Source organism: Schistocerca cancellata, chromosome 1 (genome assembly GCF_023864275.1).
Source record: "Schistocerca cancellata isolate TAMUIC-IGC-003103 chromosome 1, iqSchCanc2.1, whole genome shotgun sequence".
NCBI lineage: Eukaryota > Metazoa > Arthropoda > Insecta > Orthoptera > Acrididae > Schistocerca > Schistocerca cancellata.
The window spans coordinates 60,615,802-60,638,893 of record NC_064626.1 but is presented as its reverse complement, the minus strand read 5'-3'; the positions used below and the strand labels follow the sequence as shown (position 1 = coordinate 60,638,893).

Here is a 23,092-nt window from a genome sequence, read left to right as displayed (position 1 = left end):
AGAGTCTGAAGCGAGAAGGTGAGAGGAGCGGTGTGCCTGACAGCCACCATCTATGATTTACAAGAGATTATAAACGGATGTACAGAGACATCAGCTAACTGTTATCATAAGAGGAACTAATATTATTGAATTATGTTTTTTGAGAAACTCAAGACTACTGAAGATATGTTTGCACAATGCTAGTTGTAATATTATTGTGAAAAGTAAGTCCCATTTGAACGTTTGTAAAATCATTTCATTACCAACAGTAAATATTTGAAGAATCGTTTTCAGAATATAATTAATTTTTGCCAGCAATATTGCATTATTGATTATAATCCATCCCAAAAACCATCAACGTAAAACTTTGCAAAATTTTATTGTTGTCAAGAAAAAGTTTAACTATGAATTACGTAACTTCAGTCAAATTAATTAAAGATTAACGTCAGCTTTGCTATTAAATAATAACCTCAGCTTTGGTAACAAATCCAGCCACTTATTATGACAGCCCACCAGCAGCTAATAGAGTATAGTAAAACAGAGTAAGTATATTCATGTCGCAGTTCGATGTAGTAGTCAGATGGCGATCCAGTAACAGTAAAAAAGGTAAGGAACAATTTTGGGTTATTGCAGGTAACGACTGAGGACCACGACGACGATACATTCTATGTTTCGTCGAAATAATCAGCAAATCACTTTTAATAAGCAGCATTTAAATTTTTATGCTGAGATTGCACTTATTATTATCGAGAAAGAGAATTAATTTCAAAGGGAAGATTTCATTTGTTATTATTAAGCAAGAGATAGAAATCCTAAGGGAAGGTTTCATAGGTTATTGTAGAAGGGAAGGTTGCGTAACAAAAGAGATATAGAGGAGATGGGAAGGTTTCAATACACTTTATTTTTCTTAGACATATTATACAATTCTAATCTTTGCATCAATAATAAAACACAAATGAACAAATTACATGGCTTCAAAAGTATTTTATATAAACCAATCAGAAGAAAAACAATAATGAAGTCTTGACACATTATGTTCTTGGATTAATACTTGTATGTATTATTGCAGCACACCTGGATGGCACAGAGTCGACGAGTTTGGCCAATCGCATCTGAGGAATATTCTTCCGCTGCTCATACAATTTTTTGCAAAATGCCTCCTTGCTGGTGCAGTTTTGTTGGCGAACACTTCTGTCCAGTTCGCCCCAAAAATGTTCTGTGGGAATGGCTTGGCCATCCGAATAACTTTGCTCTATGTTGTTCAGAACTGTCTTCACATGAGCAAAAGGTGTTATGGATCGTTGTCTTGCTGGAACTGTCAATTACAAGGCATATTTCTTCTTCCGTGAGGTATCACATGGTCTGCTAATATTTCATGATACTTCAGACTATGCATCCCACGAATTTCGATGAGAGCACCTACACCTGTTTGTGAGAAACAGCTGGTACTTCGTCCTGCACGCTTCACGGTGAGTACTTACTGTATCACGAAATAGATTAAATCTGCTTTCGTCACTCCATAGAATTTTTGACCACCTTCAGTGGCCCATGGCAAGTACTCCTTAGCAAACTATAGTCTCGCCTTCGTATTTTTTACACGTACCTCAGGTTTTCGACAAGGATGCTTGCCATTCAGGTCTATTACTGCTAGGTGACGTTCACTCCGTGTTTTACCCATACATCATCACATATTGCCTGGGATGATTTTTTGCGATAGCCATCGATTACTTTCGAATGATCCTATCTTCTTTTTTGGCAGTTTTTCAGGGCCGTCCATTCCGCCCGTTGTTCTCTATTGGCCTCCGTTTTTCCTGAAGGCGGGCCTGGACATTCACAAGCCATTGCGAAATGCCAAACACGTTCGCAACGCGGAACTGAGTTTGGCCTTTACACTGTGCTGTTAAGATAGCTTGTCTGAAATCTACTGAATATTTTTAGTTTTAGGCATTGATGTAAGTAAATAAAACCATAGAAATAGAATTAGATTTTCTGTGTGTAGTTAGTTTGTTGCAGTCTTCCAATGCCACAAAATACTTAAATACACTTTGAAAACACTGTTTATGGGTAAAGTCCATGCTTACCTGCACTCAGTATTCGAAACACGTAACCAAGGCGAGGTGAAGCTGTCTTCTGTCTGAACAACCGGTTTGTTTTGATTCTGCATATACCATGGTAGACGAACACGCCTATCAACCTACCAGTTCAAATACGAAATACTTTTGACAGATACTGTTTGTAGATTAATGAGATTCAATGTTGGCAGTTGCGTTTTGTTCTATGTATTTTTGGGGACAGATTGTCAGTGTACTTCTTGGAACGCGCTTTTTTCTTAAATTTGAAATGGGCACTTACAACACGGACATATGGTAAGGTGAGAATAAAAGGGTCACAATCTGCTTGCCAAAGATGATCAAGACCGACACAAAGGCTTGTGAGATAGAATTGTTTTTAAGGAAACCAGGTGCAGTAGGATCCAAAGAAATATCACGGTGCTGTAGCCTTACTTCCAGTGGGTTATCACACATTGGATCTATTCCAAATTCCAAGTAAAAGTGGTTAGCGTATCTGTTAAACGGATGATGAGGCTAGAACTACGTGGTAGTGGGTTACTAAGTAATGGTACAATCTGCAGCATAGCAAGAACAGCTTTTTGTCTTCTAGTACTGTCACTGGGACCACTATAGTGAATGTAACACAGCCCTTGTTGTGCAGGCCAGATAAGTTATTGATGGCACTATTAACCCAGAATCTAAACAACACCTTGATCCCTGACTTCCACTTACTTGATGAACTTACATCTACACAAAAAGGATGCAATACTGCTGAGCGGATGTTACAGCATTTACAGCAATACCATGATGAACAACACAGTAAAATCATAACATTGAGTATCTCGGTTTCTGGTAATGTTGTGGTTCAGACTATACTTTGTGTAACCTGTATCTTGCTATGGCGTAAGGTCGAGCGCAGGCACGCCAGTCGGAAACAAGAGAGCAGAGAGGGCTGTGAAGAAAACGTCAGCCAATTCCACACTGACCGACCCCTCTCCAGGACGACAACACAATGGCAGCGCCCTCTATGTGAAGAGGACAATAGAGCCACGCCGACTGGTCGCGGCGCACTTCCACAGCAGCATCATGATTGGACACTTCAAGACCAGCGACTTAGGGATTCTATACAGGGTGTTACAAAAAGGTACGGCCAAACTTTCAGGAAACATTCCTCACACACAAATAAAGAAAAGATGTTATGTGGACATGTGTCCGGAAACGCTTAATTTCCATAATAGAGCTCATTTTAGTTTCGTCAGTATGTACTCCAACGTGATCAAATTGTAAATTTTCACAATCAACATGTGTGGGCTGACGAGAATCAGCACGCAATTGTGCAATCACGTCATCAACACACATTTTCTGTGAACGTTTGGGCAGGCGATGTTGGTGATGTCTTGATTGGGCCCCATGTTCTTCCACCTACGCTCAATGGAGCACATTATCATGATTTCATACGGGATACTCTACCTGTGCTGCTAGAACATGTGCCATTACAAGCACTACACAACATGTGGTTCATGCACGATGGAGCTCCTGCACATTTCAGTCGAAGTGTTCGTACGCTTCTCAACAACAGATTCGGTGACCGATGGATTGGTAGAGGCGGACCAATTCCATGGCCTCCACGCTCTCCTGACCTCAACCCTCTTGACTTTCATTAATGGGGGCATTTGAAAGCTCTTGTCTACGCAACCCCGGTACCAAATGTAGAGACTCTTCGTGCTCGTATTGTGTACGGCTAATGTGGAGGGCTGCATCAGCGCATCAGGGATTCCATGCGACGGAGGGTGGATGCATGTATCCTCGCTAACGGAGGACATTTTGAACATTTCCTGTAACAAAGTGTTTGAAGTCACGCTGGTACGTTCTGTTGCTGTGTGTTTCGATTGCATGATTAATGTGATTTGAAGAGAAGTAATAAAATGAGCTCTAACACGGAAAGTAAGCGTTTCCGGACACATGTGCACATAACATATTTTCTTTCTTTGTGTGTGAGGAATGCTTCGTGAAAGTTTGGCCGTACCTTTTTGTAACACCCTGTATACTGAAGAACACTGTTTATTTGGTCTGTCATCCTTTGCTTGTGACGCATCTTCTTAGCACAAAGTTCAGTGTTGTGATCATTTTCTTTTGCAATAAAAGTCATTAATACGATTTGCTTGAACTGTTGTCTAGAAATCCGAGAAAGCAGGTTTCCTAGACATCGCATATTTGATGAGTAGGCAGGATCCAACATATCTAATTTGGGCAGATAATTGTCTGACTAATCGAGCTCCCAGTGCATCAGTTGCCAGCAAACTGGGTTAATATTAGAAAGTGTACTTAATTTAATGAGCAGACAATGAACAATGTGGTTCATGCAGAAAATATTGTACATTTATGTTAGTTCATGGAAGATGTTGTTCAGATTTTTTTAAAAATGAAGACAGTTTGTCATACGATGAACTAAGTTTTACAAAGGAGACAGGAGTGTTGTGTCATGCTTCCAACTGACGAACAGTATGGCTCCTGTGTCCATTTAATAGTATGACATCATAAGGAGGGTATCGCACCTCTCGCAGGTAAGTAGGTGCTACGGCACAAAAAAAGTATCCACAATTCAAGAAGATGTATTGAGTAAGCTGACATTAGAGAAACTGCCACTCAGTACTTCTGAAAATTAGAGTTGTGACACATTACAGCATCGACAGGGCTTCTGGAGCATCTGACGAGGCAGATAAGTCAGGCCAAATGGTGTCACGATTTCCCAAAGATTATGCCCGGCAGTTCCAGCCTTTTATGACTTAGGCCAGGAGTGCTCCCATTTAATAAACACCAGCAAGTCAGGCTCATATGCATACCACCTAATTTACACTGTGAGTCCTACTTCTGATCAGTGGATTCTGATAAACAATCGATGCCAGCCACTAGTTGTGAGAAGAAGTCCACATCCATTTACAGCCTGAGATGATTGAGAAAGCTGCCAACATCTGCTGCCATTAACTGTAGGCCACTACTGGAACTGAGTCAGAATGCTGTCGAGAGAGCAGGTGTGGCCGAGCGGTTCTAGGCGCTATAGTCTGGAACTGCGCGACCGCTACGGTCGCAGGATCGAATCCTGCCTCGAAATGGATGTGTGTGATGTCCTTATGTTAGTTAGGTTTAAGTAGTTCTAAGTCCTAGGGGACTGATGACCTCAGAAGTTAAGTCCCATAGTGCTCAGAGCCATTTGAGCCCATGCTGTCGAGTTGCCACCTTTGTGAGGTCAGGCCACCTGCTTGGTGGCTACCATCTGCTGACTGCTGCCTTCCTAGCGCCCCTGGGTTCGAGTCTAGGCCATCTAGATGACCAGGTACCACTGTGCATGGGGGAAAACTTGCCTCTGTTCATCGCGTTGGTCCAGTATATGCCGTTGGTGATCACAGTTCAGTGTGAGCATACGCCATCGCCATTAGCCATGCTGGCATGCTGGAGGCTGCAGTTTGATCCCAGCTGTCTGGTGTGTTTCCTGCTGTGCTGCAAAAAGTTAGCAGCCATAGCTGCTTTCTACTGTCCACCACTCTCTACAGCCATCTTGCGTCAGCATCTCTGTTGCTGTGCTGATGGCTTTATCTAGTTGACAGTTGCACTGCCCATGGATGCATGTCACTCCCCATCTTCCTCGGGGCCTGTTTCTGAGGCTGACATGCGTAAACAACTCTGACCACCTATGCCACACAGTTCACTTACTACTCTGGATCCACCATGGTCTTTTTCCAAAGTTCTTTCACAGATGAAGATTGCACTGTAGTTCCTTCTCTAGTTTGTCGCACAGATGACAAAATGGTAGATATCGAAATAGACGACAGAGGGATAGAGAAACAATTAAAATCTCTCAAAAGAGGAAAGGCCTCTGGACCTGATGGGATACCAGTTCAATTTTACACAGAGTACGCGAAGGAACTTGCCCCCCTTCTTGCAGCGGTGTACCGTAGGTCTCTAGAAGAGCGTAGCGTTCCAAAGGATTGGAAAAGGGCGCAGATCATCCCCGTTTTCAAGAAGGGACGTCGAACAGATGTGCAGAACTATAGACCTATATCTCTAACGTCGATCAGTTGTAGTATTTTGGAACAGGTATTGTGTTCGAGTATAATGACTTTTCTGGCGACTAGAAATCTACTCTGTAGGAATCAGCATGGGTTTCGAAAAAGACGGTCATGTGAAACCCAGCTCGCGCTATTCGCCCACGAGACTCAGAGGGCCATAGACACGGGTTCACAGGTAGATGCCGTGTTTCTTGACTTCCGCAAGGCGTTCGATACAGTTCCCCACAGTCGTTTAATGAACAAAGTAAGAGCATATGGACTATCAGACCAATTGTGTGATTAGATTGAGGAGTTCCTAGATAACAGGACGCAGCATGTCATTCTGAATGGAGAGAAGTCTTCCGAAGTAAGAGTGATTTTAGGTGTGCCGCAGGGGAGTGTCATAGGACCGTTGCTATTCACAATATACATAAATGACCTGATGGATGACATCGGAAGTTCACTGAGGCTTTTTGCAGATGATGCTGTGGTGTATCGAGAGGTTGTAACAATGGAAAATTGTAATGAAATGCAGGAGGATCTGCAGCGAATTGACGCATGGTGCAGGGAATGGCAATTGAATCTCAATGTAGACAAGTGTAATGTGCTGCGAATACACAGAAAGATAGATCCTTTATCATTTAGCTACAAAATAGCAGGTCAGCAACTGGAAGCAGTTAATACCATAAATTATCTGGGAGTACGCATTAGGAGTGATTTAAAATGGAATGATCATATAATGTTGATCGTCGGTAAAGCAGATGCCAGACTGAGATTCATTGGAAGAATCCTAAGGAAATGCAATCCGAAAACAAAGGAAGTAGGTTACAGTACGCTTGTTCGCCCACTGCTTGAATACTGCTCAGCAGTGTGGGATCCGTACCAGATAGGGTTGATAGAAGATATAGAGAAGATCCAACGGAGAGCAGCGCGCTTCGTTACAGGATCATTTAGTAATCGCGAAAGCGTTACGGAGATGATAGATAAACTCCAGTGGAAGACTCTGCAGGAGAGACGCTCAGTAGCTCGGTACGGGCTTTTGTCAAAGTTTCGAGAACATACCTTCACCGAAGAGTCAAGCAGTATATTGCTCCCTCCTACGTATATCTCGCAAAGAGACCATGAGGATAAAATCAGAGAGATTAGAGCCCACACAGAGGCATACCGACAATCCTTCTTTCCACGAACAATACGAGACTGGAATAGAAGGGAGAACCGATAGAGGTACTCAAGGTACCCTCCACCACACACCGTCAGGTGGCTTGCGGAGTATGGATGTAGATGTAGATGTAACTGTTTTGGAATAAAAGACCTCCTCAACAAGAAATGTTTCAATGATGAGGTACCATCTGACACCTGCCATCAACACCACAGCAGCCACTCTCTGGGGAGAGGCGGAGGGGGGAGTGAACTGCACTACGTCTTGTCATATAGGCAACCCAACTCATCAGCCACTGTAGAGGTCATGCATTTGGTATCTATAGTAATAACAGAGATCTGTGGTATGAATGAAGACGCTTTTTTAAATGGTTGTCCTGAATCTAGTGCTGTTTTGACTAGTTTACGAGTCAAAACAGCACTACTTTCACGACAACCATTTAAAAAAGCGTCCTCATTCATACCACAAATCTTGTATACTACCGGATATGTAATATTGTAAAGCTACCTGTTACCTGTATCGGAATAGTATGTGTCAGTGCAGTAAGCCAGTAACTAGTCAAGCATTATTACAATTCAAAATTCATGATAAAGAGTGTGAATAAGGCTTTTTAATTTATACTGATCTAAAAACACAATACAAATATTCCTTGAAGTGATCTGCAGAAGAGCTTAGAAATAGTTCGAGTGGAACAAATTAAAGCTTTTCACGCTCATGTAATTGTGCTTCAATATTTTTTCTGCAGTATAAATGCACGTTTATTCTGGGATTTACATCTTTATTATTCATGATATGAATTCCACGATACACATTTATTATAGCTCAAGATAAGAAATATTCACGCATCTTTTAAGTGTATAATACAGATGTATTGTGGAATTAATATTTTTACTCTTTGTAAGATTTTTACTCAGTATGCTAAAGTCAATAACTTTATGAAATTCGTCTACTGGCTAAATTGTGTGAATTATTTCATAGCGCAGTTCTCTAGTTCGCCTGCTGTCTGTTTTTAGTAATGACGGTTATACCTGCACAGAATATGCTCATCAGTGTAACAAATTCTAGGCTGTTACACTGGAAAGCATTTTTATGTTGCTTTCGTACATGTTTAGACAAATACTCACTTTTTTAGACATTCTGTTTCATTTGCACAACATAAAACTAGTGCAGAAACAAAAACAAATAGAATAGAGACACGTGTACCGCGTCGGTAGCAAGAACAGGTGGTCACAAAGTAAAAGTGAGAAATCTATTCGCTCTTTTCAACGACAGGAACTTCTAATAATATTTACATAGAAGAATGTTCAAGGATAAGTGATTTTATGTACACATTGTTTCCGCAGTGATGTCATAAATGTTTAGGGATGATGGAGACACACGAATGTGTCACTGCGATATACAAACTTTGCCTTTAAACGACTAAGACGAAAATTAAAAACGAAGATTTCAAAAATTCAGCCCGTGATAAACGTCTGAGAGCGACTACGAAGACATTTGCGACGAATTCCTTAGACAAAAAGCTCTAACTTGTCCTGTGAAATTTTTGTAAAATTGGGGTATCTTATCCGAATTACATGCGGCAAGTTAACTGGTAACGTTTTTCCCATTACTCTAGTAGACACATTTTTAATAATTTCTTTGTTCTGTACAACTTTTACAAAATACTATACTCATACAAGTTTTCACAGTGCCACTCCCCATCTATTACGTAGGCACAAAGTTCATCTGAACACGTAAAACAAGAGCGGTGTTGTTTGAACAATGCCATAAGCTACAAGAATTCCTGCCAGGAATTCTCTGCATTTTTAACATATTTAACAGTTATTTACATCCCCCTATAAGAGGTGAACAGGATTTGGGCAAACTGCCAGTCCTTGGCCACTGCTTTATAAAATATCTCTAGATTAATATGAATAATTTAAGAAGCAGAAAATGGTTAAGATGTGCACGATACGGGGATAGTGTTATAATATAAATTCTTTGTGGTATGATGAGAATTTAATGGGGAATCAAGGAAGCTGTAGGTACGGATTTGGATGTTGGAAATATTGGAGAGAAACATATACTGGCATGGAAGAGAGTGTGTGGTGTCCAAGTGCGAAGGAAGTGACAGGTGGGAGGCAGGCGCTAGTATTTGAGTGGTATGCGAGTTGGGCAAGGGAGGGTTGATTGAAGACTTGACATAGCTTGCATTCTGTGGGTTGGACACAACGGTGGATATGAGGGAAGAGTTTACTGTTTTGGAGGAGTCGGCGACTCAAACTGCGCTGGGAAAGCACGTGGAGTGCTTGCAGTTGGAGGGGGGGGGGGGGAGGTGGTATGTGTCGACAGCGGCCCGGCAGCTGGTCAGGTTTTTAAGGAATGCGGGCGATTACAAGGTGCGGGGTCAGAATATTGCAGGGGATAGGAGGGCGGAGAATCTCTTCGTTTTAGGTGTGTGTCTTGTACACAAGATCTGACATTGAACCTTACAAGAAAAAATCTAGTGCTGTTACACTTGATGAAAAAAATGACTTTGAACCAAGAGGAGGTTACAGTACGCTTGTTCGTCCACTGCTTGAATACTGCTCAGCAGTGTGGGATCCGTACCAGATAGGGTTGATAGAAGAGATTGAGAAGATCCAACGGAGAGCAGCGCGCTTCGTTACAGGATCATTTAGTAATCGCGAAAGCGTTACGGAGATGATAGATAAACTCCAGTGGAAGACTCTGCAGGAGAGACGCTCAGTAGCTCGGTACGGGCTTTTGTCAAAGTTTCGAGAACATACCTTCACCGAAGAGTCAAGCAGTATATTGCTCCCTCCTACGTATATCTCGCGAAGAGACCATGAGGATAAAATCAGAGAGATTAGAGCCCACACAGAGGCATACCGACAATCCTTCTTTCCACGAACAATACGAGACTGGAATAGAAGGGAGAACCGATAGAGGTACTCAAGGTACCCTCCGCCACACACCGTCAGGTGGCTTGCGGAGTATTAATGTAGATGAAGATGTAGAGTTACTCGTTGGATCTATCTTCCAGGGAATTACCAGCGTAAATGTTCTCGAGAAAGAAATTAAAAGTGATCTGAGTTCCTTCATGCTGGAGCGACATATCACATTTAATCAAAACTGTCCGGACACTCCTATGTAAGGCGCAACTGACCGGTAGATGTCACAAATGGTGGACCCGCCAGTGTAAATGGATGCGATGAGTATCGTGTTGTCAGCAGAGATGCAGTAACAGCAGAATGGGTCGGTCAGGAGAGTTTAATGACCACGAAGGTGCACTGGACATCACCTGAGTAACAAATCCATCAGGGACATTTCAACCCTTGTAAAGCCACCCAGGTCGACTGTTGGTGATGTGAGTGTGAAGTGGAAACGCCAAGGAATAATCAACAGCTAAACCAAGACCAGTCAGACCTCTTGTACTGTTGAACATTATGGAGGGTGGTTTCAAAAAATCGCATGAATAAGTTCTGAGTTCCGAAGTGCCACCAGCAGCCCCGCTAGCATAGGGGCTGTGGATAGGGATTTAGAACCAATGGGATACAGTGGTCAAGCTGCTCCTCATACGGTACAGATTTCTACAGTCAGTGCTGAGCGACGATTGAGGTGGCGTAATGGTCGACGCCACTGGACGCGGATACCTGTAAACGAACGAAATGGACTCATGAATCTCACTATACCCTGTGGCAATCCAGTGCAAGGGTTTAGGTTTGGTGAACGCCTGGAGAACATTCCCTAGCATCACATGATGTGTCAACATCCACTTACGGAGGAGGTGGTGTTCGGAGAAAAAAAAAAAAAAAAACCCGGTTCAAATGGCTCTGAGCACTATGGGACTTAACTTCTGAGGTCATCAGTCCAGTCACCTAGAACTTGGAACTACTTAGACCTAAGGACATCCTACCCACACCCATGCCCAAGGCAGGATTGGAACCTGCGACCGTAGCGGTCGCGCGGTTCCAGACTGTACCGCCTACAACCGCTCGGCCACATAGGTCGGCGGTGGTGTTTGACATGTGGATCTTTATCGTGGTTAGGATGTGGTGCCCTTATCATGCGTAGGAAACACTGAATGCGGAAGGATGGAACGAATTTAACAGCGTTGTGTACTGTGCATAGTAGAGAAACATTTTTGTTACAATGATTGTTTGTATCAACATGAATATGCGCCCTTTCATAAACCAGCACCTGTGAGGCAATGGTTTGTGGGTAATGACGTTACTGAAACTGACTGTCCTGCCCAGAGTCCCGAACTCAGCCCAACGGAAAACCTCAGTGGTGAGCTAGATCGTCGACATCGCTCCAGACCCCAGCGTACAATATCTCCTGCTTCGGCTTCTGAAGACGAAACGGATGCCATTCCTCCACAGACATTCTGACACTTTATTTAGATTTCAATTCGTCATAGAGGTGAAGCGTAAACGCATGTTCACTGATCAGTTACGGTATTTTTTGGTCAGATAGTATACTTGTATGCAGACAAAATGCGACACAGTGCAGTCTGGAGTACAGTAATGGCATTTTGTTTCTCCACCTCTTGTGATGAACATGTATATGACAGCTTAGTGTGCCTACTCTGCAATGTGTGACACAGATTTAATATGAGGCGTAACAGTGCAGAGTGATATGAAATGGAACGAGTACGTTAGGTCGCTTGTAGGGAAGATGAATGATCGAATTCGGCTTATCGGCAGCATTCTAGAAACGTGCAACTCTTGTCTAAAGGAGACCGCATACAAACGCTTGTGGGATCTATTTTTGAGTACTACTCTAGCGTTGGGTTACCTCATCTTTGCTATTTTAAAGGAAGACATCGAAGAAATTCTTAAGTGTGCTACTAGATTTATTACATGTAGTGTCGGTCACCAGGTGAGAGTTACGGAAAGACTCAGTGCACTTAAATGGGAATCTGTGGATAGAAAGAGATGCTCCTTTCGCGAAACACAATTGAGCAAGTTTAGAGAAACAGCATTTGCAAGAGACTACAGAACGATTCTACTTCCACCAACGTACAAACAACGTAACAGCCTTGAAAAGAGGGTAAGAGAAATTAGGGTTTGTACGGTGTCATATACAGTCATGCTCATAAATTAAGAATAATGCTAGTAGATGGTGAAACAACGCTCTGGTTGCAGGCTTAAATCACCTCGGGGTGCCTGCAACTTTTCCTTTTCCCCACACAATGCGTGGGGAACATTGCGCGCTCTGAAAAATTTCGGTTGCGCGTTGACTTTCAGTGCCAAATGTGCTTTATAGTTCTTAGCGCAACTGAGGCCCGGTACAAAAATGTCTGCAAATTCGGCACATAGACGAGAAACACTGGCTGAAGGCACAGTCTGGTTCACTGATAGGACCTGATTTACTATAGACAAGTTAAACAACTGAAATAAATCGAAACCAAACAAGTTCACTGCAGAAGAAGGATGAAGGACGTAAAATGACACAAGTTTTGTTTGTCCCTTGTATTATGCAAGAAGGCTGCACTGTCCTAACACAGGGAGCTCGTGACCTAAATAGGTACTTAACCTAACATTTGCGGCACGCAATGGAGGTGTGTCCAGCAGTTTGTATGTGTCTTGATTGATCAGCGAAACTGCAGCCCCGGTATCGAGGTGGAATGGTGTCGCTTTGCCGTTAATGTCCAAGTCCACAAAAAGTTTATTGTCCTGCTGACGACAAGAGCGACTGTCTCGTGCAACGTGAACTTACACTGGTACAAAGTCACTTGTGACTTGACAGGAGTTCCTGCGATGTCGACGCACTCTATTTGTGGGACGAACACAGTCACTGTTAGAGAGAGTGGCACTGGGCAGAGTGGAATGAACTACATGAATTTCCATGGGCGAAGTGTCACAAGCCTGAGTATCCTTGGTTCGATTCCGATTCCGGCGGGAAGCAAAGGGCCTGGAATGGTTTTGAGCTTCTGATCTGAACTTTTTCTGGCAAACACTTTGAACATGTCCTTTTTTTATTACAGTAAAAGCAAATAGCTTGGCATGACGGGCAATTCTCACGCGAATGTCTAGTAGCACACCGCGGGCGTGATTTTAGCACTGCATTTGCTTTCCGGCATGGTACACGTGGCTTAGATCCCGGCGTCAGCGGCGCGGTCGGGCGCGAGGACTGTTTACTGTACCGTGCAGCTCGCCCGGCGGGCTGGTTAACCTGACACATGGGTGGCAAAGTTTCAAATGATTCCTGAGCAAAGTCAAGTGTGTCCTGCCGATCCAATATGTCCATCACTTGTTGAAGGGGGGGATTGACTAATTTCAAAATCTGTTCCCTTCTACGAACATCAGAAACGTTCTGTGCAATTGCATCACGCACCATAGTATCTGAATAAGAGAGTCCACATTGACACTCAAAAGCACAATCCCTAGTAAGGCCTTGCAAGATTGCAAGCCACTCCCTATAAGTCTGACCTGCCGTACGTTTCGTACGAAAGAAGGTATACTGTTTGGCAACTACATTGACTGATTCTTTGAAATATGCATCTAATGCAGACAAAATTTCGTCGTAGGACAGAGTTGCGACATCACGTCGGGGAAATAATTTGACTATCACACGGTACACACGGTACCTTGAATTCTGTAGGCAGCGAGATGGAATCCAAATTGGCGTGACCACCCCGTTCAGCTTTCCAGTGCAGCATCAAAAGGTCGAAAAGTTGGTTCAACTGCGTGTTGTGGCTGCGTTAGCGGTGGAGCGGCGGCTGCCACATCGTTTTGCATTGCACGTTGACCCTGGACGAGCTGTCCAAGGGCATCCAGTAAGGCCTGCGTCTGCAGGTTCTGTAAGCGATAAAATTCGGACAGTACATCTGGAGATTGTGGCGAAGCCATTACACAAGTAAATCAGGGCAGTATAGTTACGAACGCATATTGGCCTCGTCGCCAAATGTTGTGGATTGGCAAGAGAGCCAACCCGGTATACTAGAGGAAGCCGAAAGGCACACGTTTTAGCTCATGCAGGCTGGCGGAGGTCTGGAACAGGTCAAGGAAATTAGACTTTAGCAAAAAACGTACGTTGCTGCTGGAATACTTAACTTTAATCCATAAATGGTGAACATTGCTCTTGATGGTACATTATTCATAATCTCAATAGTAACTGACAATGGCGCCTTGCTAGGTCGTAGCAAATGATGTAGCTGAAGGCTACGCTAACTATCGTCTCGGCAAATGAGAGCGTATTTTGTCAGTGAACCATCGCTAGCAAAGTCGGTTGTACCACTGCGGCGAGTGCTAGGAAGTCTCTCTAGACCTGCCGTGTGGCGGCGCTCGGTCTGCAATCACTGATAGTGGCGACACGCGGGTCCGACGTATACTACGGACCGCGGCCGATTTAAAGGCTACCACCTAGCAAGTGTAGTGTCTGGCGGTGACACCACAGGATGCGTCAAAGTTAAGTATGCATCTATCCTCGGGGACCACGTCCATCTCTACATGCAGTTTATTTTTCTTCAGCACAATGGCATCTAGTAGCAGGATAATGCAACGTGCCACAAATCTGGTAATGTATGTGCGTGGTTAGAAGAGCGTCAGGATGAGTTAACCATACTCCCCAAGCTACCAAATTCCCGGATTTAAACCCAGTCGAGAATCTAAGGGACCACCTGTATAGGGCTGTTTGAACCGAGACACCTAGCTCGACTGGGGACGCTACTGGAGTCAGTATGGCTTGAAATCCCTGTCGGTTCTTTTCAGAACCTGACTGACTCTCTTTCTGCACTTCTCGCAGCGGTCTGCGCTGCAAAAGGTGATTATTCGTGCTATCGACACGTGGACACATTAATGTGACTGGACAGTCCAGATATAGATGCAGATTTAGATGTTAGGAACTATTCACATATTAAATTAGTTTGATTATACCGTATAATCAACGACACATGTGTTCTCGATTCCGAAGGCAGTTGCCCTCTGTGTTTGTCTTTGTAACTCTCGGCTCAGTTGTTATCTGATCAGGGTTTCTTTTCCCTGACTGATACATTTGTCAACCTGTATCATTCACGACGTTTTGTATTACCACACGAAAATAACCTTTATATCATTGTTATACTCTATACTTGTTAATGCAATCATTCGTCGCATAATTTACCAATCTCGTGAAATTGTTACGACAGTGGATTTCTGTTTGGTGGGAGTCTGATTCCTCCCACGGCATACTTATCCTGATTTAGAATAACGAAGTGACTTCGTCAGACTGTGGCCAATTACTCATTTCTCCCCCGTTTCCGGCTACAGATTAAGCTTAGAGTTCCTTTTCACATATAACTGAAAATTCTGCACCTAGTTTCATTCTGATAGCTCTCAAAATAGTAAATAAACTACTTTGAAATAAAAATACAAGTTGAATTAACTATGTGCTTGCACCGCCTCAGTGGCGGATATCGTTTGAGAACGAGTTTCTTGTTTAAGCAAGCCATTTTTAAACTGTAAGTAGGCTGAAGCTTGCAGCTTGTTGCAAGTGTACTTACGTGGTTTCTAAACACCTTGACATTCCTCTGTAGCTCAAGTTGAGTCATGCCGTGCGTGGAAGCAGCTTCTGCTGTCAGCAAAATGGCCACATCCGCGTCTTGAAAGGCAGTTTCAGGGTCATCGGTTGCCACCAAATCTATGAAAAGGCGTTCTGTTAGTGGCGTAGAAACTGGAAGGACAACTGATATCTACCACAACAACGTGAGTGACGATATTCGTGTTTTTTCCTATTACAGCGTTTCAGCTCCAGCGCCCCATATGGGCGAGGGGCGGGTTTGCAGACATACATACAACCCAATTATCAGTCAAATTGGTTGAAAATATGTAAATAAAATGTAATTAAAAAGTGAAATATTCAGATACGGCTTTAAAATTATTAAATGGAACTTTTTCATCTCTCATATTTCAAAAGGTATGAATGAAATGCTGACTTTTGTGTTTCAAAAATATAAAAAAAAAACCACCGGATGGCGCATCAAGGTGAAAATCTTACAACAATAAGCACAATAAAAGATGAAAGAGCTACTCTTGGAAAGGATGGTTAGGAAATGGAAGATTATACACTCCTGGAAATTGAAATAAGAACACCGTGAATTCATTGTCCCAGGATGGGGAAACTTTATTGACACATTCCTGGGGTCAGATACATCACATGATCACACTGACAGAACCACAGGCACATAGACACAGGCAACAGAGCATGCACAATGTCGGCACTAGTACAGTGTATATCCACCTTTCGCGGCAATGCAGGCTGCTATTCTCCCATGGAGACGATCGTAGAGATGCTGGATGTAGTCCTGTGGAACGGCTTGCCATGCCATTTCCACCTGGCGCCTCAGTTGGACCAGCGTTCGTGCTGGACGTGCAGACCGCGTGAGACGACGCTTCATCCAGTCCCAAACATGCTCAATGGGGGACAGATCCGGAGATCTTGCTGGCCAGGGTAGTTGACTTACACCTTCCAGAGCACGTTGGGTGGCACGGGATACATGCGGACGTGCATTGTCCTGTTGGAACAGCAAGTTCCCTTGCCGGTCTAGGAATGGTAGCAACAGTGTCCCTAATTTGCTGGGAAGTGGCGGTGCGGTCCCCTACGGCACTGCGTAGGATCCTACGGTCTTGGCGTGCATCCGTGCATCGCTGCGGTCCGGTCCCAGGTCGACGGGCACGTGCACCTTCCGCCGACCACTGGCGACAACATCGATGTACTGTGGAGACCTCACGCCTCACGTGTTGAGCAATTCGGCGGTACGTCCACCCGGCCTCCCGCATGCCCACTATACGCCCTCGCTCAAAGTCCGTCAACTGCACATACGGTTCACGTCCACGCTGTCGCGGCATGCTACCAGTGTTAAAGACTGCGATGGAGCTCCGTATGCCACGGCAAACTGGCTGACACTGACGGCGGCGGTGCACAAATGCTGCGCAGCTAGCGCCATTCGACGGCCAACACCGCGGTTCCTGGTGTGTCCGCTGTGCCGTGCATGTGATCATTGCTTGTACAGCCCTCTCGCAGTGTCCGGAGCAAGTATGGTGGGTCTGACACACCGGTGTCAATGTGTTCTTTTTTCCATTTCCAGGAGTGTATATTCTGTAGGATCACAAAAGGGTCCAGTAGATTCTAACTGTGGAGATTGCCCCCTCCTGTGGAAACGCATACAATTCTAAAAATTTTTGAGATAGGTTTCAGAGCAGGAAAACTACAGGTCCTTAAGCCTAATCAATTTATAGGGGACGGTTGTGAAACCCAGTAAATTAAATGAGTAGCTTTTATCGTTATGGAGGCTGCTTAGGACACAGTCAGTCACCTGCACTGTCACAGAAGATCTACGGGATAACGAAAGATTATGGGCTCACCAAACTTATTCAAAGTTTACTCCAAAACAGGAGACTATATGTGCAATTACAGGGTTGGCGTAGTCGATGGAGATGTCAAACAAATGGCTTACAACAAGGAAGTGTTCTTTCACCATTGTTATTCAACATCTATATCAACGATCAACGACTTCCGGGGAACTTTACGCAGTAATGTGGCATTTGTGAGTCAAGGGAAATCGTTTGCAGATGCTGAAAACCCACCACAGACGTAATGAGAGAGTTGATTTTCTATTACTCGGACAATCAACTTCGTCCAAGCCCAACTTCAACCTAATTGTGTTCGTTTCACCTCAAGCACAATCAATCAAGCCACAAACTTAACATCGCATGGTAATGTTAGTAAATACGACCCATCCAAAATATCTGGGAGTCACTGAGGTCCGTACTCTGAAGTACAAGCAGTAATGCGACAATATGAGAAGGCTACCCGAGTACATACGAGGGACGAGCTGGTGTTGCCATCGACATAGATGTCACTTTAGCGAACTGCATAGCAGCAGATAAGATTAATAGTTGCCAAGTGCTTCAGTAGCTAAAATCCAATGACCACGATGAAATTGCCATCGAAGGGGAATGTGGCAAAAGTAGAAGGAGACAAAGAAAGGAAAACATGATTGGCTTAGACATCAGGAAAATGGACTGAGATGACTTAATTGCCTATACTGCAGCTTTTCCAGTCGAATCGCTTTCCGTTCATGTAACCTTTGGTGTGCAGCTACTAACCGAACGCTTGCACAGAACACAGAACTTTTCTAGCCTTCAGAAGAAGGTACATCGTCAGACTAAAATCTCTTGCAACACAAAAGTTTCCAGGCTGAGGCGAAGGATAAGATGAGAAGAACGTAATTTACGGCACTCTGAATACAGGACAGTTAATATGCGCCACAAAACATTGCTTCAGGAATCTAAAGGAACACACTAGGAGAAGTTTCTACGAAGGCAATTGCAACTTGACACATGAGGAAGACCGTATAAGGTTAAGGCACTTACTGTCATGTCCACGATTAGTAAAGAGTATGGTTTAACACCGGCTGGATGGAGCGAGCCAACGGAATATCTGCTATCCACCCTACTTCTCGATGATAACACAAACACAGATACTGAAATGCGGAAATAATATAGAAGTGAGCTAGATAACGAATACGACAATCAGATGCTGGGTGTCCTTTCGTTCAAGAAGAAGTTGCTGTCGGAATTTCCAAGTTCATAAGTGCTGGTCTGAGCGTGGCGGTTCATAAACCCACATACATACTTCTGAAAGGACGACTTCCTCTTGCCCTAAATTTTTCCCTGAGGCTTGACGGAATCCCTATAAAACGCAGCACTGTTTTCAGGTATCTAGATATTTTTCTAGACGAGAAAAGGTACTTATAGAACATGTAAAACCTATTACTCAGAAAGCGGCTAAAATTATGCATCAGATTGCGCGTGCTGGTCCTGCTGACTATAAATAGGATAACAACGTAGAAGGTATTGGCACCCACAACCAATTATACATTGAGCTGTCAAACTACACACCGTGCTGGACAGCCACAACACGATGAGGAAAGTACACTGCCTGAATTTACGTCAACGGCCTGGGCGGGTAACCGGAACGTTAACAGCCACAAGATACAAGATTCCGCTGGTGCACTTCAATTCAAAATAACCAAGTACAGTTAAACTGCACCGGAGGTTGGCTAAAATTTGCCAACTTGAAAACCCATGTTGTTGCTCATGGGAATGTCCCAACAGTCGACAACGAAATTCAAATGACACAATGTGAACAGCCGTGACTTGCTGGTAGATTAAGTCAAAACTCAACTTTCGTGTCCAGTATCGGTGAGCCACGGACCTTGTAGCAATGGGAACAGCAGCACACATTCCGACCGCACATAGACGTCGCCAGCGGCCCCGGTGAAAGTATGCACCGCGGAGATTTCTTCGCTGCTCCACGCCAACCGACCAACTGCTCACACACAGCACAGCCGGAAACTATACGCGCCAGGGCAAAGTTAGTACAAGGTGCGAATATCGATATACACCGCTGCTGCTACTCGCAGAGAGAGAGGATAACAGCATAATCGCGATAACCGCGGGAGACTAAACACAGAATAGCAATCGGGGTTTAATCCAACACATAACATGAGCCAGCCAAAACTCAGCAGTAATGTGGACGAAAACACAGGGTGATAAAACAAAAAAATTAAATCCAAATTAATTCATAAAATTAATTAAAAGCACATGAACAAATGTTTCATCTGGAGAAAGAATGACAGGAAGAAAAATGAGGCAAATGAGGAAGTTGATATTATGATCAAAATTATGTGACAAAGGAATGGATTTAATAAATTATATTTCAATCAGTTAACTTAATAACAATGATTAAATAACAATGATGATAGTTATTCCGATAAAGACTTAAAAATAAAAGAGAAACTTACATCACCTAACGAGATTCGACCTCACAATCTCCTACCTGCGAAGCTGTTATCCTCTTTATTGCATCAGGCAACAAGGCTACATAATATAACTATCTTAACGCTACTGATTGTCACACAAAGTACGGAAGGTTTCTTTCGTCAATTACTCGCGAACAAGGATCCACTAGGGTGAATGGCTGCAGCGTATGAAACCTGCGACTTTATCCTACATCACCGTACAGAAAGTTTCAAAAACCCGATCGCACCGTTGTGAACCTCTCGTTGTAAATAAATGGCTGATGAGGTGCCCTACCTGAACCAACAATGCTATTTTTTGGGTTTGGTGCCTCAATCTGTAAAAATGGAACCCTTATAGCATCGTTTTGTTGTCTGCCTGTCCATATGTCAGTCTGTCTGTCCCACCGCCAAGAACCCTTTTTCTCAGGAACGGTTAGACTATTAAGTTCAGATGTGTGTCATATATCAAGGTTTATGGTCCCTTGGAAGTGTAAAAACTTTAAACTTCTAAGGCACTTCAATCAAGGGTACGGAAATTTATGTCACATATTTTGATACTTGAAAACCCACTCATGAAAATCTGTAACGCGCTTCTCGTTGACCTAGAGTCATAAAATTCGGCCATAAGCATGATCGCAGTAGAAGGGCAGTAAAAAATTTAAAATTTGTTAATCGCATCATCTAAAAAATATTTTTTGCGTTTGAACACTCATTACATTCTTCATCTGTCAAAAGCATAACAGACGAACTTAATTGCATGCGAAAAAAATGTAATCTGTATCCTCGTTTTAGTAAGTAAATAAAAATGTTCTAGTAAATCTTCTTTCTCTATATACATAATCTGAAGTACTCTAGTCGCCTGCTCGCTGCTTTTGTATGTCCGGGCTAGTGTGACGAACTACTGTAGAGGTCGATGAGAGGATACGGAACAAAAAGGACTAATGAACTCTCATCCGGAATTGCATAGTGTCCATGCTAGAGACTATTTATTCAATCATACTTTGTTACAGAGACTGCGGTTTAATACGCGCTGTACCATGCAGCCACATGCCATGTGTTGAAAATTTTTTCCATGTGTCTCAAAGCACGCGTTCACACCGGCTGGGTTGCATCCGAACAGTGTTAAAGGCAGCATGAATACGATGCTCCAGTGTGTCCATATCTGGACTGGGCTCTGCGTACACGATACTTTTGACGTGGTCCCATAACCAGAAATCGCACGCCGAGATCCGGTGAACGAGCAGGCCATGCAACTGGACCCCCTCGTCCGATCCATCCACCAGGGAAGACACGATTGAGATGCGTCCGGACGTTAACGGTAGGGTGGGCTGGAGCACCATCACGTAGCTGCCACATAACCTTTCGAATCATCAATGGCACTTCTTCCATTAGGGGAAGCAAAGCCACCCGCTAGAAACGCCTGTTAGGCGACGTGGAAGGAAGTCGTCCCAAAATACGGTCGCCAGTTATCCGGTCCACACATTCCGGCTGCACCGATGCTGATGATTCGCTGTCACCATACCATGGGAGTTCCTCATGCTATCCCACAGATGATTGTTACGAAAGTTGAAGATACCACTCCGCGTAGAAGTGGCCTCATCTGTGAATAGGCCGGATGACACAAATCCCGGAACCTTGATTGCCTGGTGAAGAAATCAGTGACATAACTGCTCCCGATGTGGAAAGTCTGTCTGTAGTACGCTCTGCACACGCTGCAAGTGATAAGGGTAGTAACAATTGTCATGCAGAATGTTCCACACGGGCCGTGCGGTAGCGTTCTCGCTTCGCACGCCCGGGTTCCCGGGTTCGATTCCCGGCGGGGTCAGGGATTTTCTCTGCCTCGAGATGGCTGGGTGTTGTGTGCTGTTCTTAGGTTAGGTAGGGTTAAGTAGTTCTAAGTTCTAGTGGGCTGATGACCATAGATGTTAAGTCCCATAGTGCTCAGAGCCATTTGAACCATTTTTTTGTTCCACACGGATGTCTGGCCTACCCTGAACTGGCGGACCAACTGCCTGGTACTCACACAGCGGTCGCCTTCCACAGTGTTAATCACATTTTCCTCCAAGTCTGGTGTCCGAACATTTCGGCTACGTCTTTCGTGATTTCATGCTTCCTGACGATACCCTGCCTCAGACAAACGGCGAAACACTGTTGCAAACCTTGAATGCTGTGCTTGTTGTCGGCGGGGATGGGTCTCCTGATGCAACCTAGCTGCCCGCCGCCAGTTGCCATTTACCTTTCTGTAAGTAAACACCATGTTAGCAAGCTTTCGATTCGAATAAGGAACCACTGTGTAGAGCGCTATATCACATCCACTCCGAGGTGACTCAGCAAGAGAAGTAAATCGGACACAACATTACGTATTACTATGGCAGGAGAGGGCACTAGGATATGACGTCTGAAGAACAGCACCGTGCTCTAGGAGGGTACCAAGCATGCTGTAACTGTGGGTGCATGGTACAGTGCTTATTAAACCGCAGTCACTGTAACAAAGTATGATTGAATAAATGGTCTCTAGCATTGAAACAATGCATTTCCGGACATAAATTCACTAGATTTCTTATCGATCAGTCCCTAGGGTTTGTATACGGTGGAATAAATCAACCTGTATGCATAATTAAGGTTTTACGGAACATTCAGTGAACGAGGTCTAATCGCAATTGGACAATTTTTTCCAAAGCTTCGCCACTTGAAGCTCCCATTTCTGTCACTTTCATTTCGGGCCAAGCCTTGCACACACCATAAATCTGGACAAACTCGGTGATGGCAACTAGGCGAGAGTCCCTTTGTCAGCTACAGAGGAGGACGACGACCAGAGTCTAGATAACTTTCATTGACATCCAGCACCTGTTTTTCAGTGGTTCAAATTTTTGTTTCTGTTTCGTATTTTGCATTTTAACTGTCAGCCTAACATTACTGGAATATGAATGTAAGTATCTTTGGTGAATATTTTCTATTTCTTCGTTGGACACGGTGCATTTACTCTTTTGAGGATACCATTTCAAATCTTTAAATAAAAAAAAGTGTCCTGAATAGCTTGAGATACAATAAGATTCGTGTAACTCTTAGCAAGTTTAATTTTTGGGGC

At 43.8% G+C, this 23,092-nt stretch overlaps 1 protein-coding gene across 1 annotated transcript in view; it reads right to left on the bottom strand.

The window, feature by feature from the left end:
- LOC126100930 (malate dehydrogenase, cytoplasmic-like) overlaps window positions 1-15,844 on the bottom strand; it is a 207,848-nt gene extending 192,004 nt beyond the window's left edge. The window contains exon 1 of the mRNA XM_049912345.1: window positions 15,703-15,844. Coding sequence (XP_049768302.1) covers window positions 15,703-15,750 — 48 coding nt within the window. The 5' untranslated portion in view covers window positions 15,751-15,844. The remainder of the gene's footprint in view (window positions 1-15,702) is intronic.
- Window positions 15,845-23,092: the final 7,248 nt, after the last annotated feature.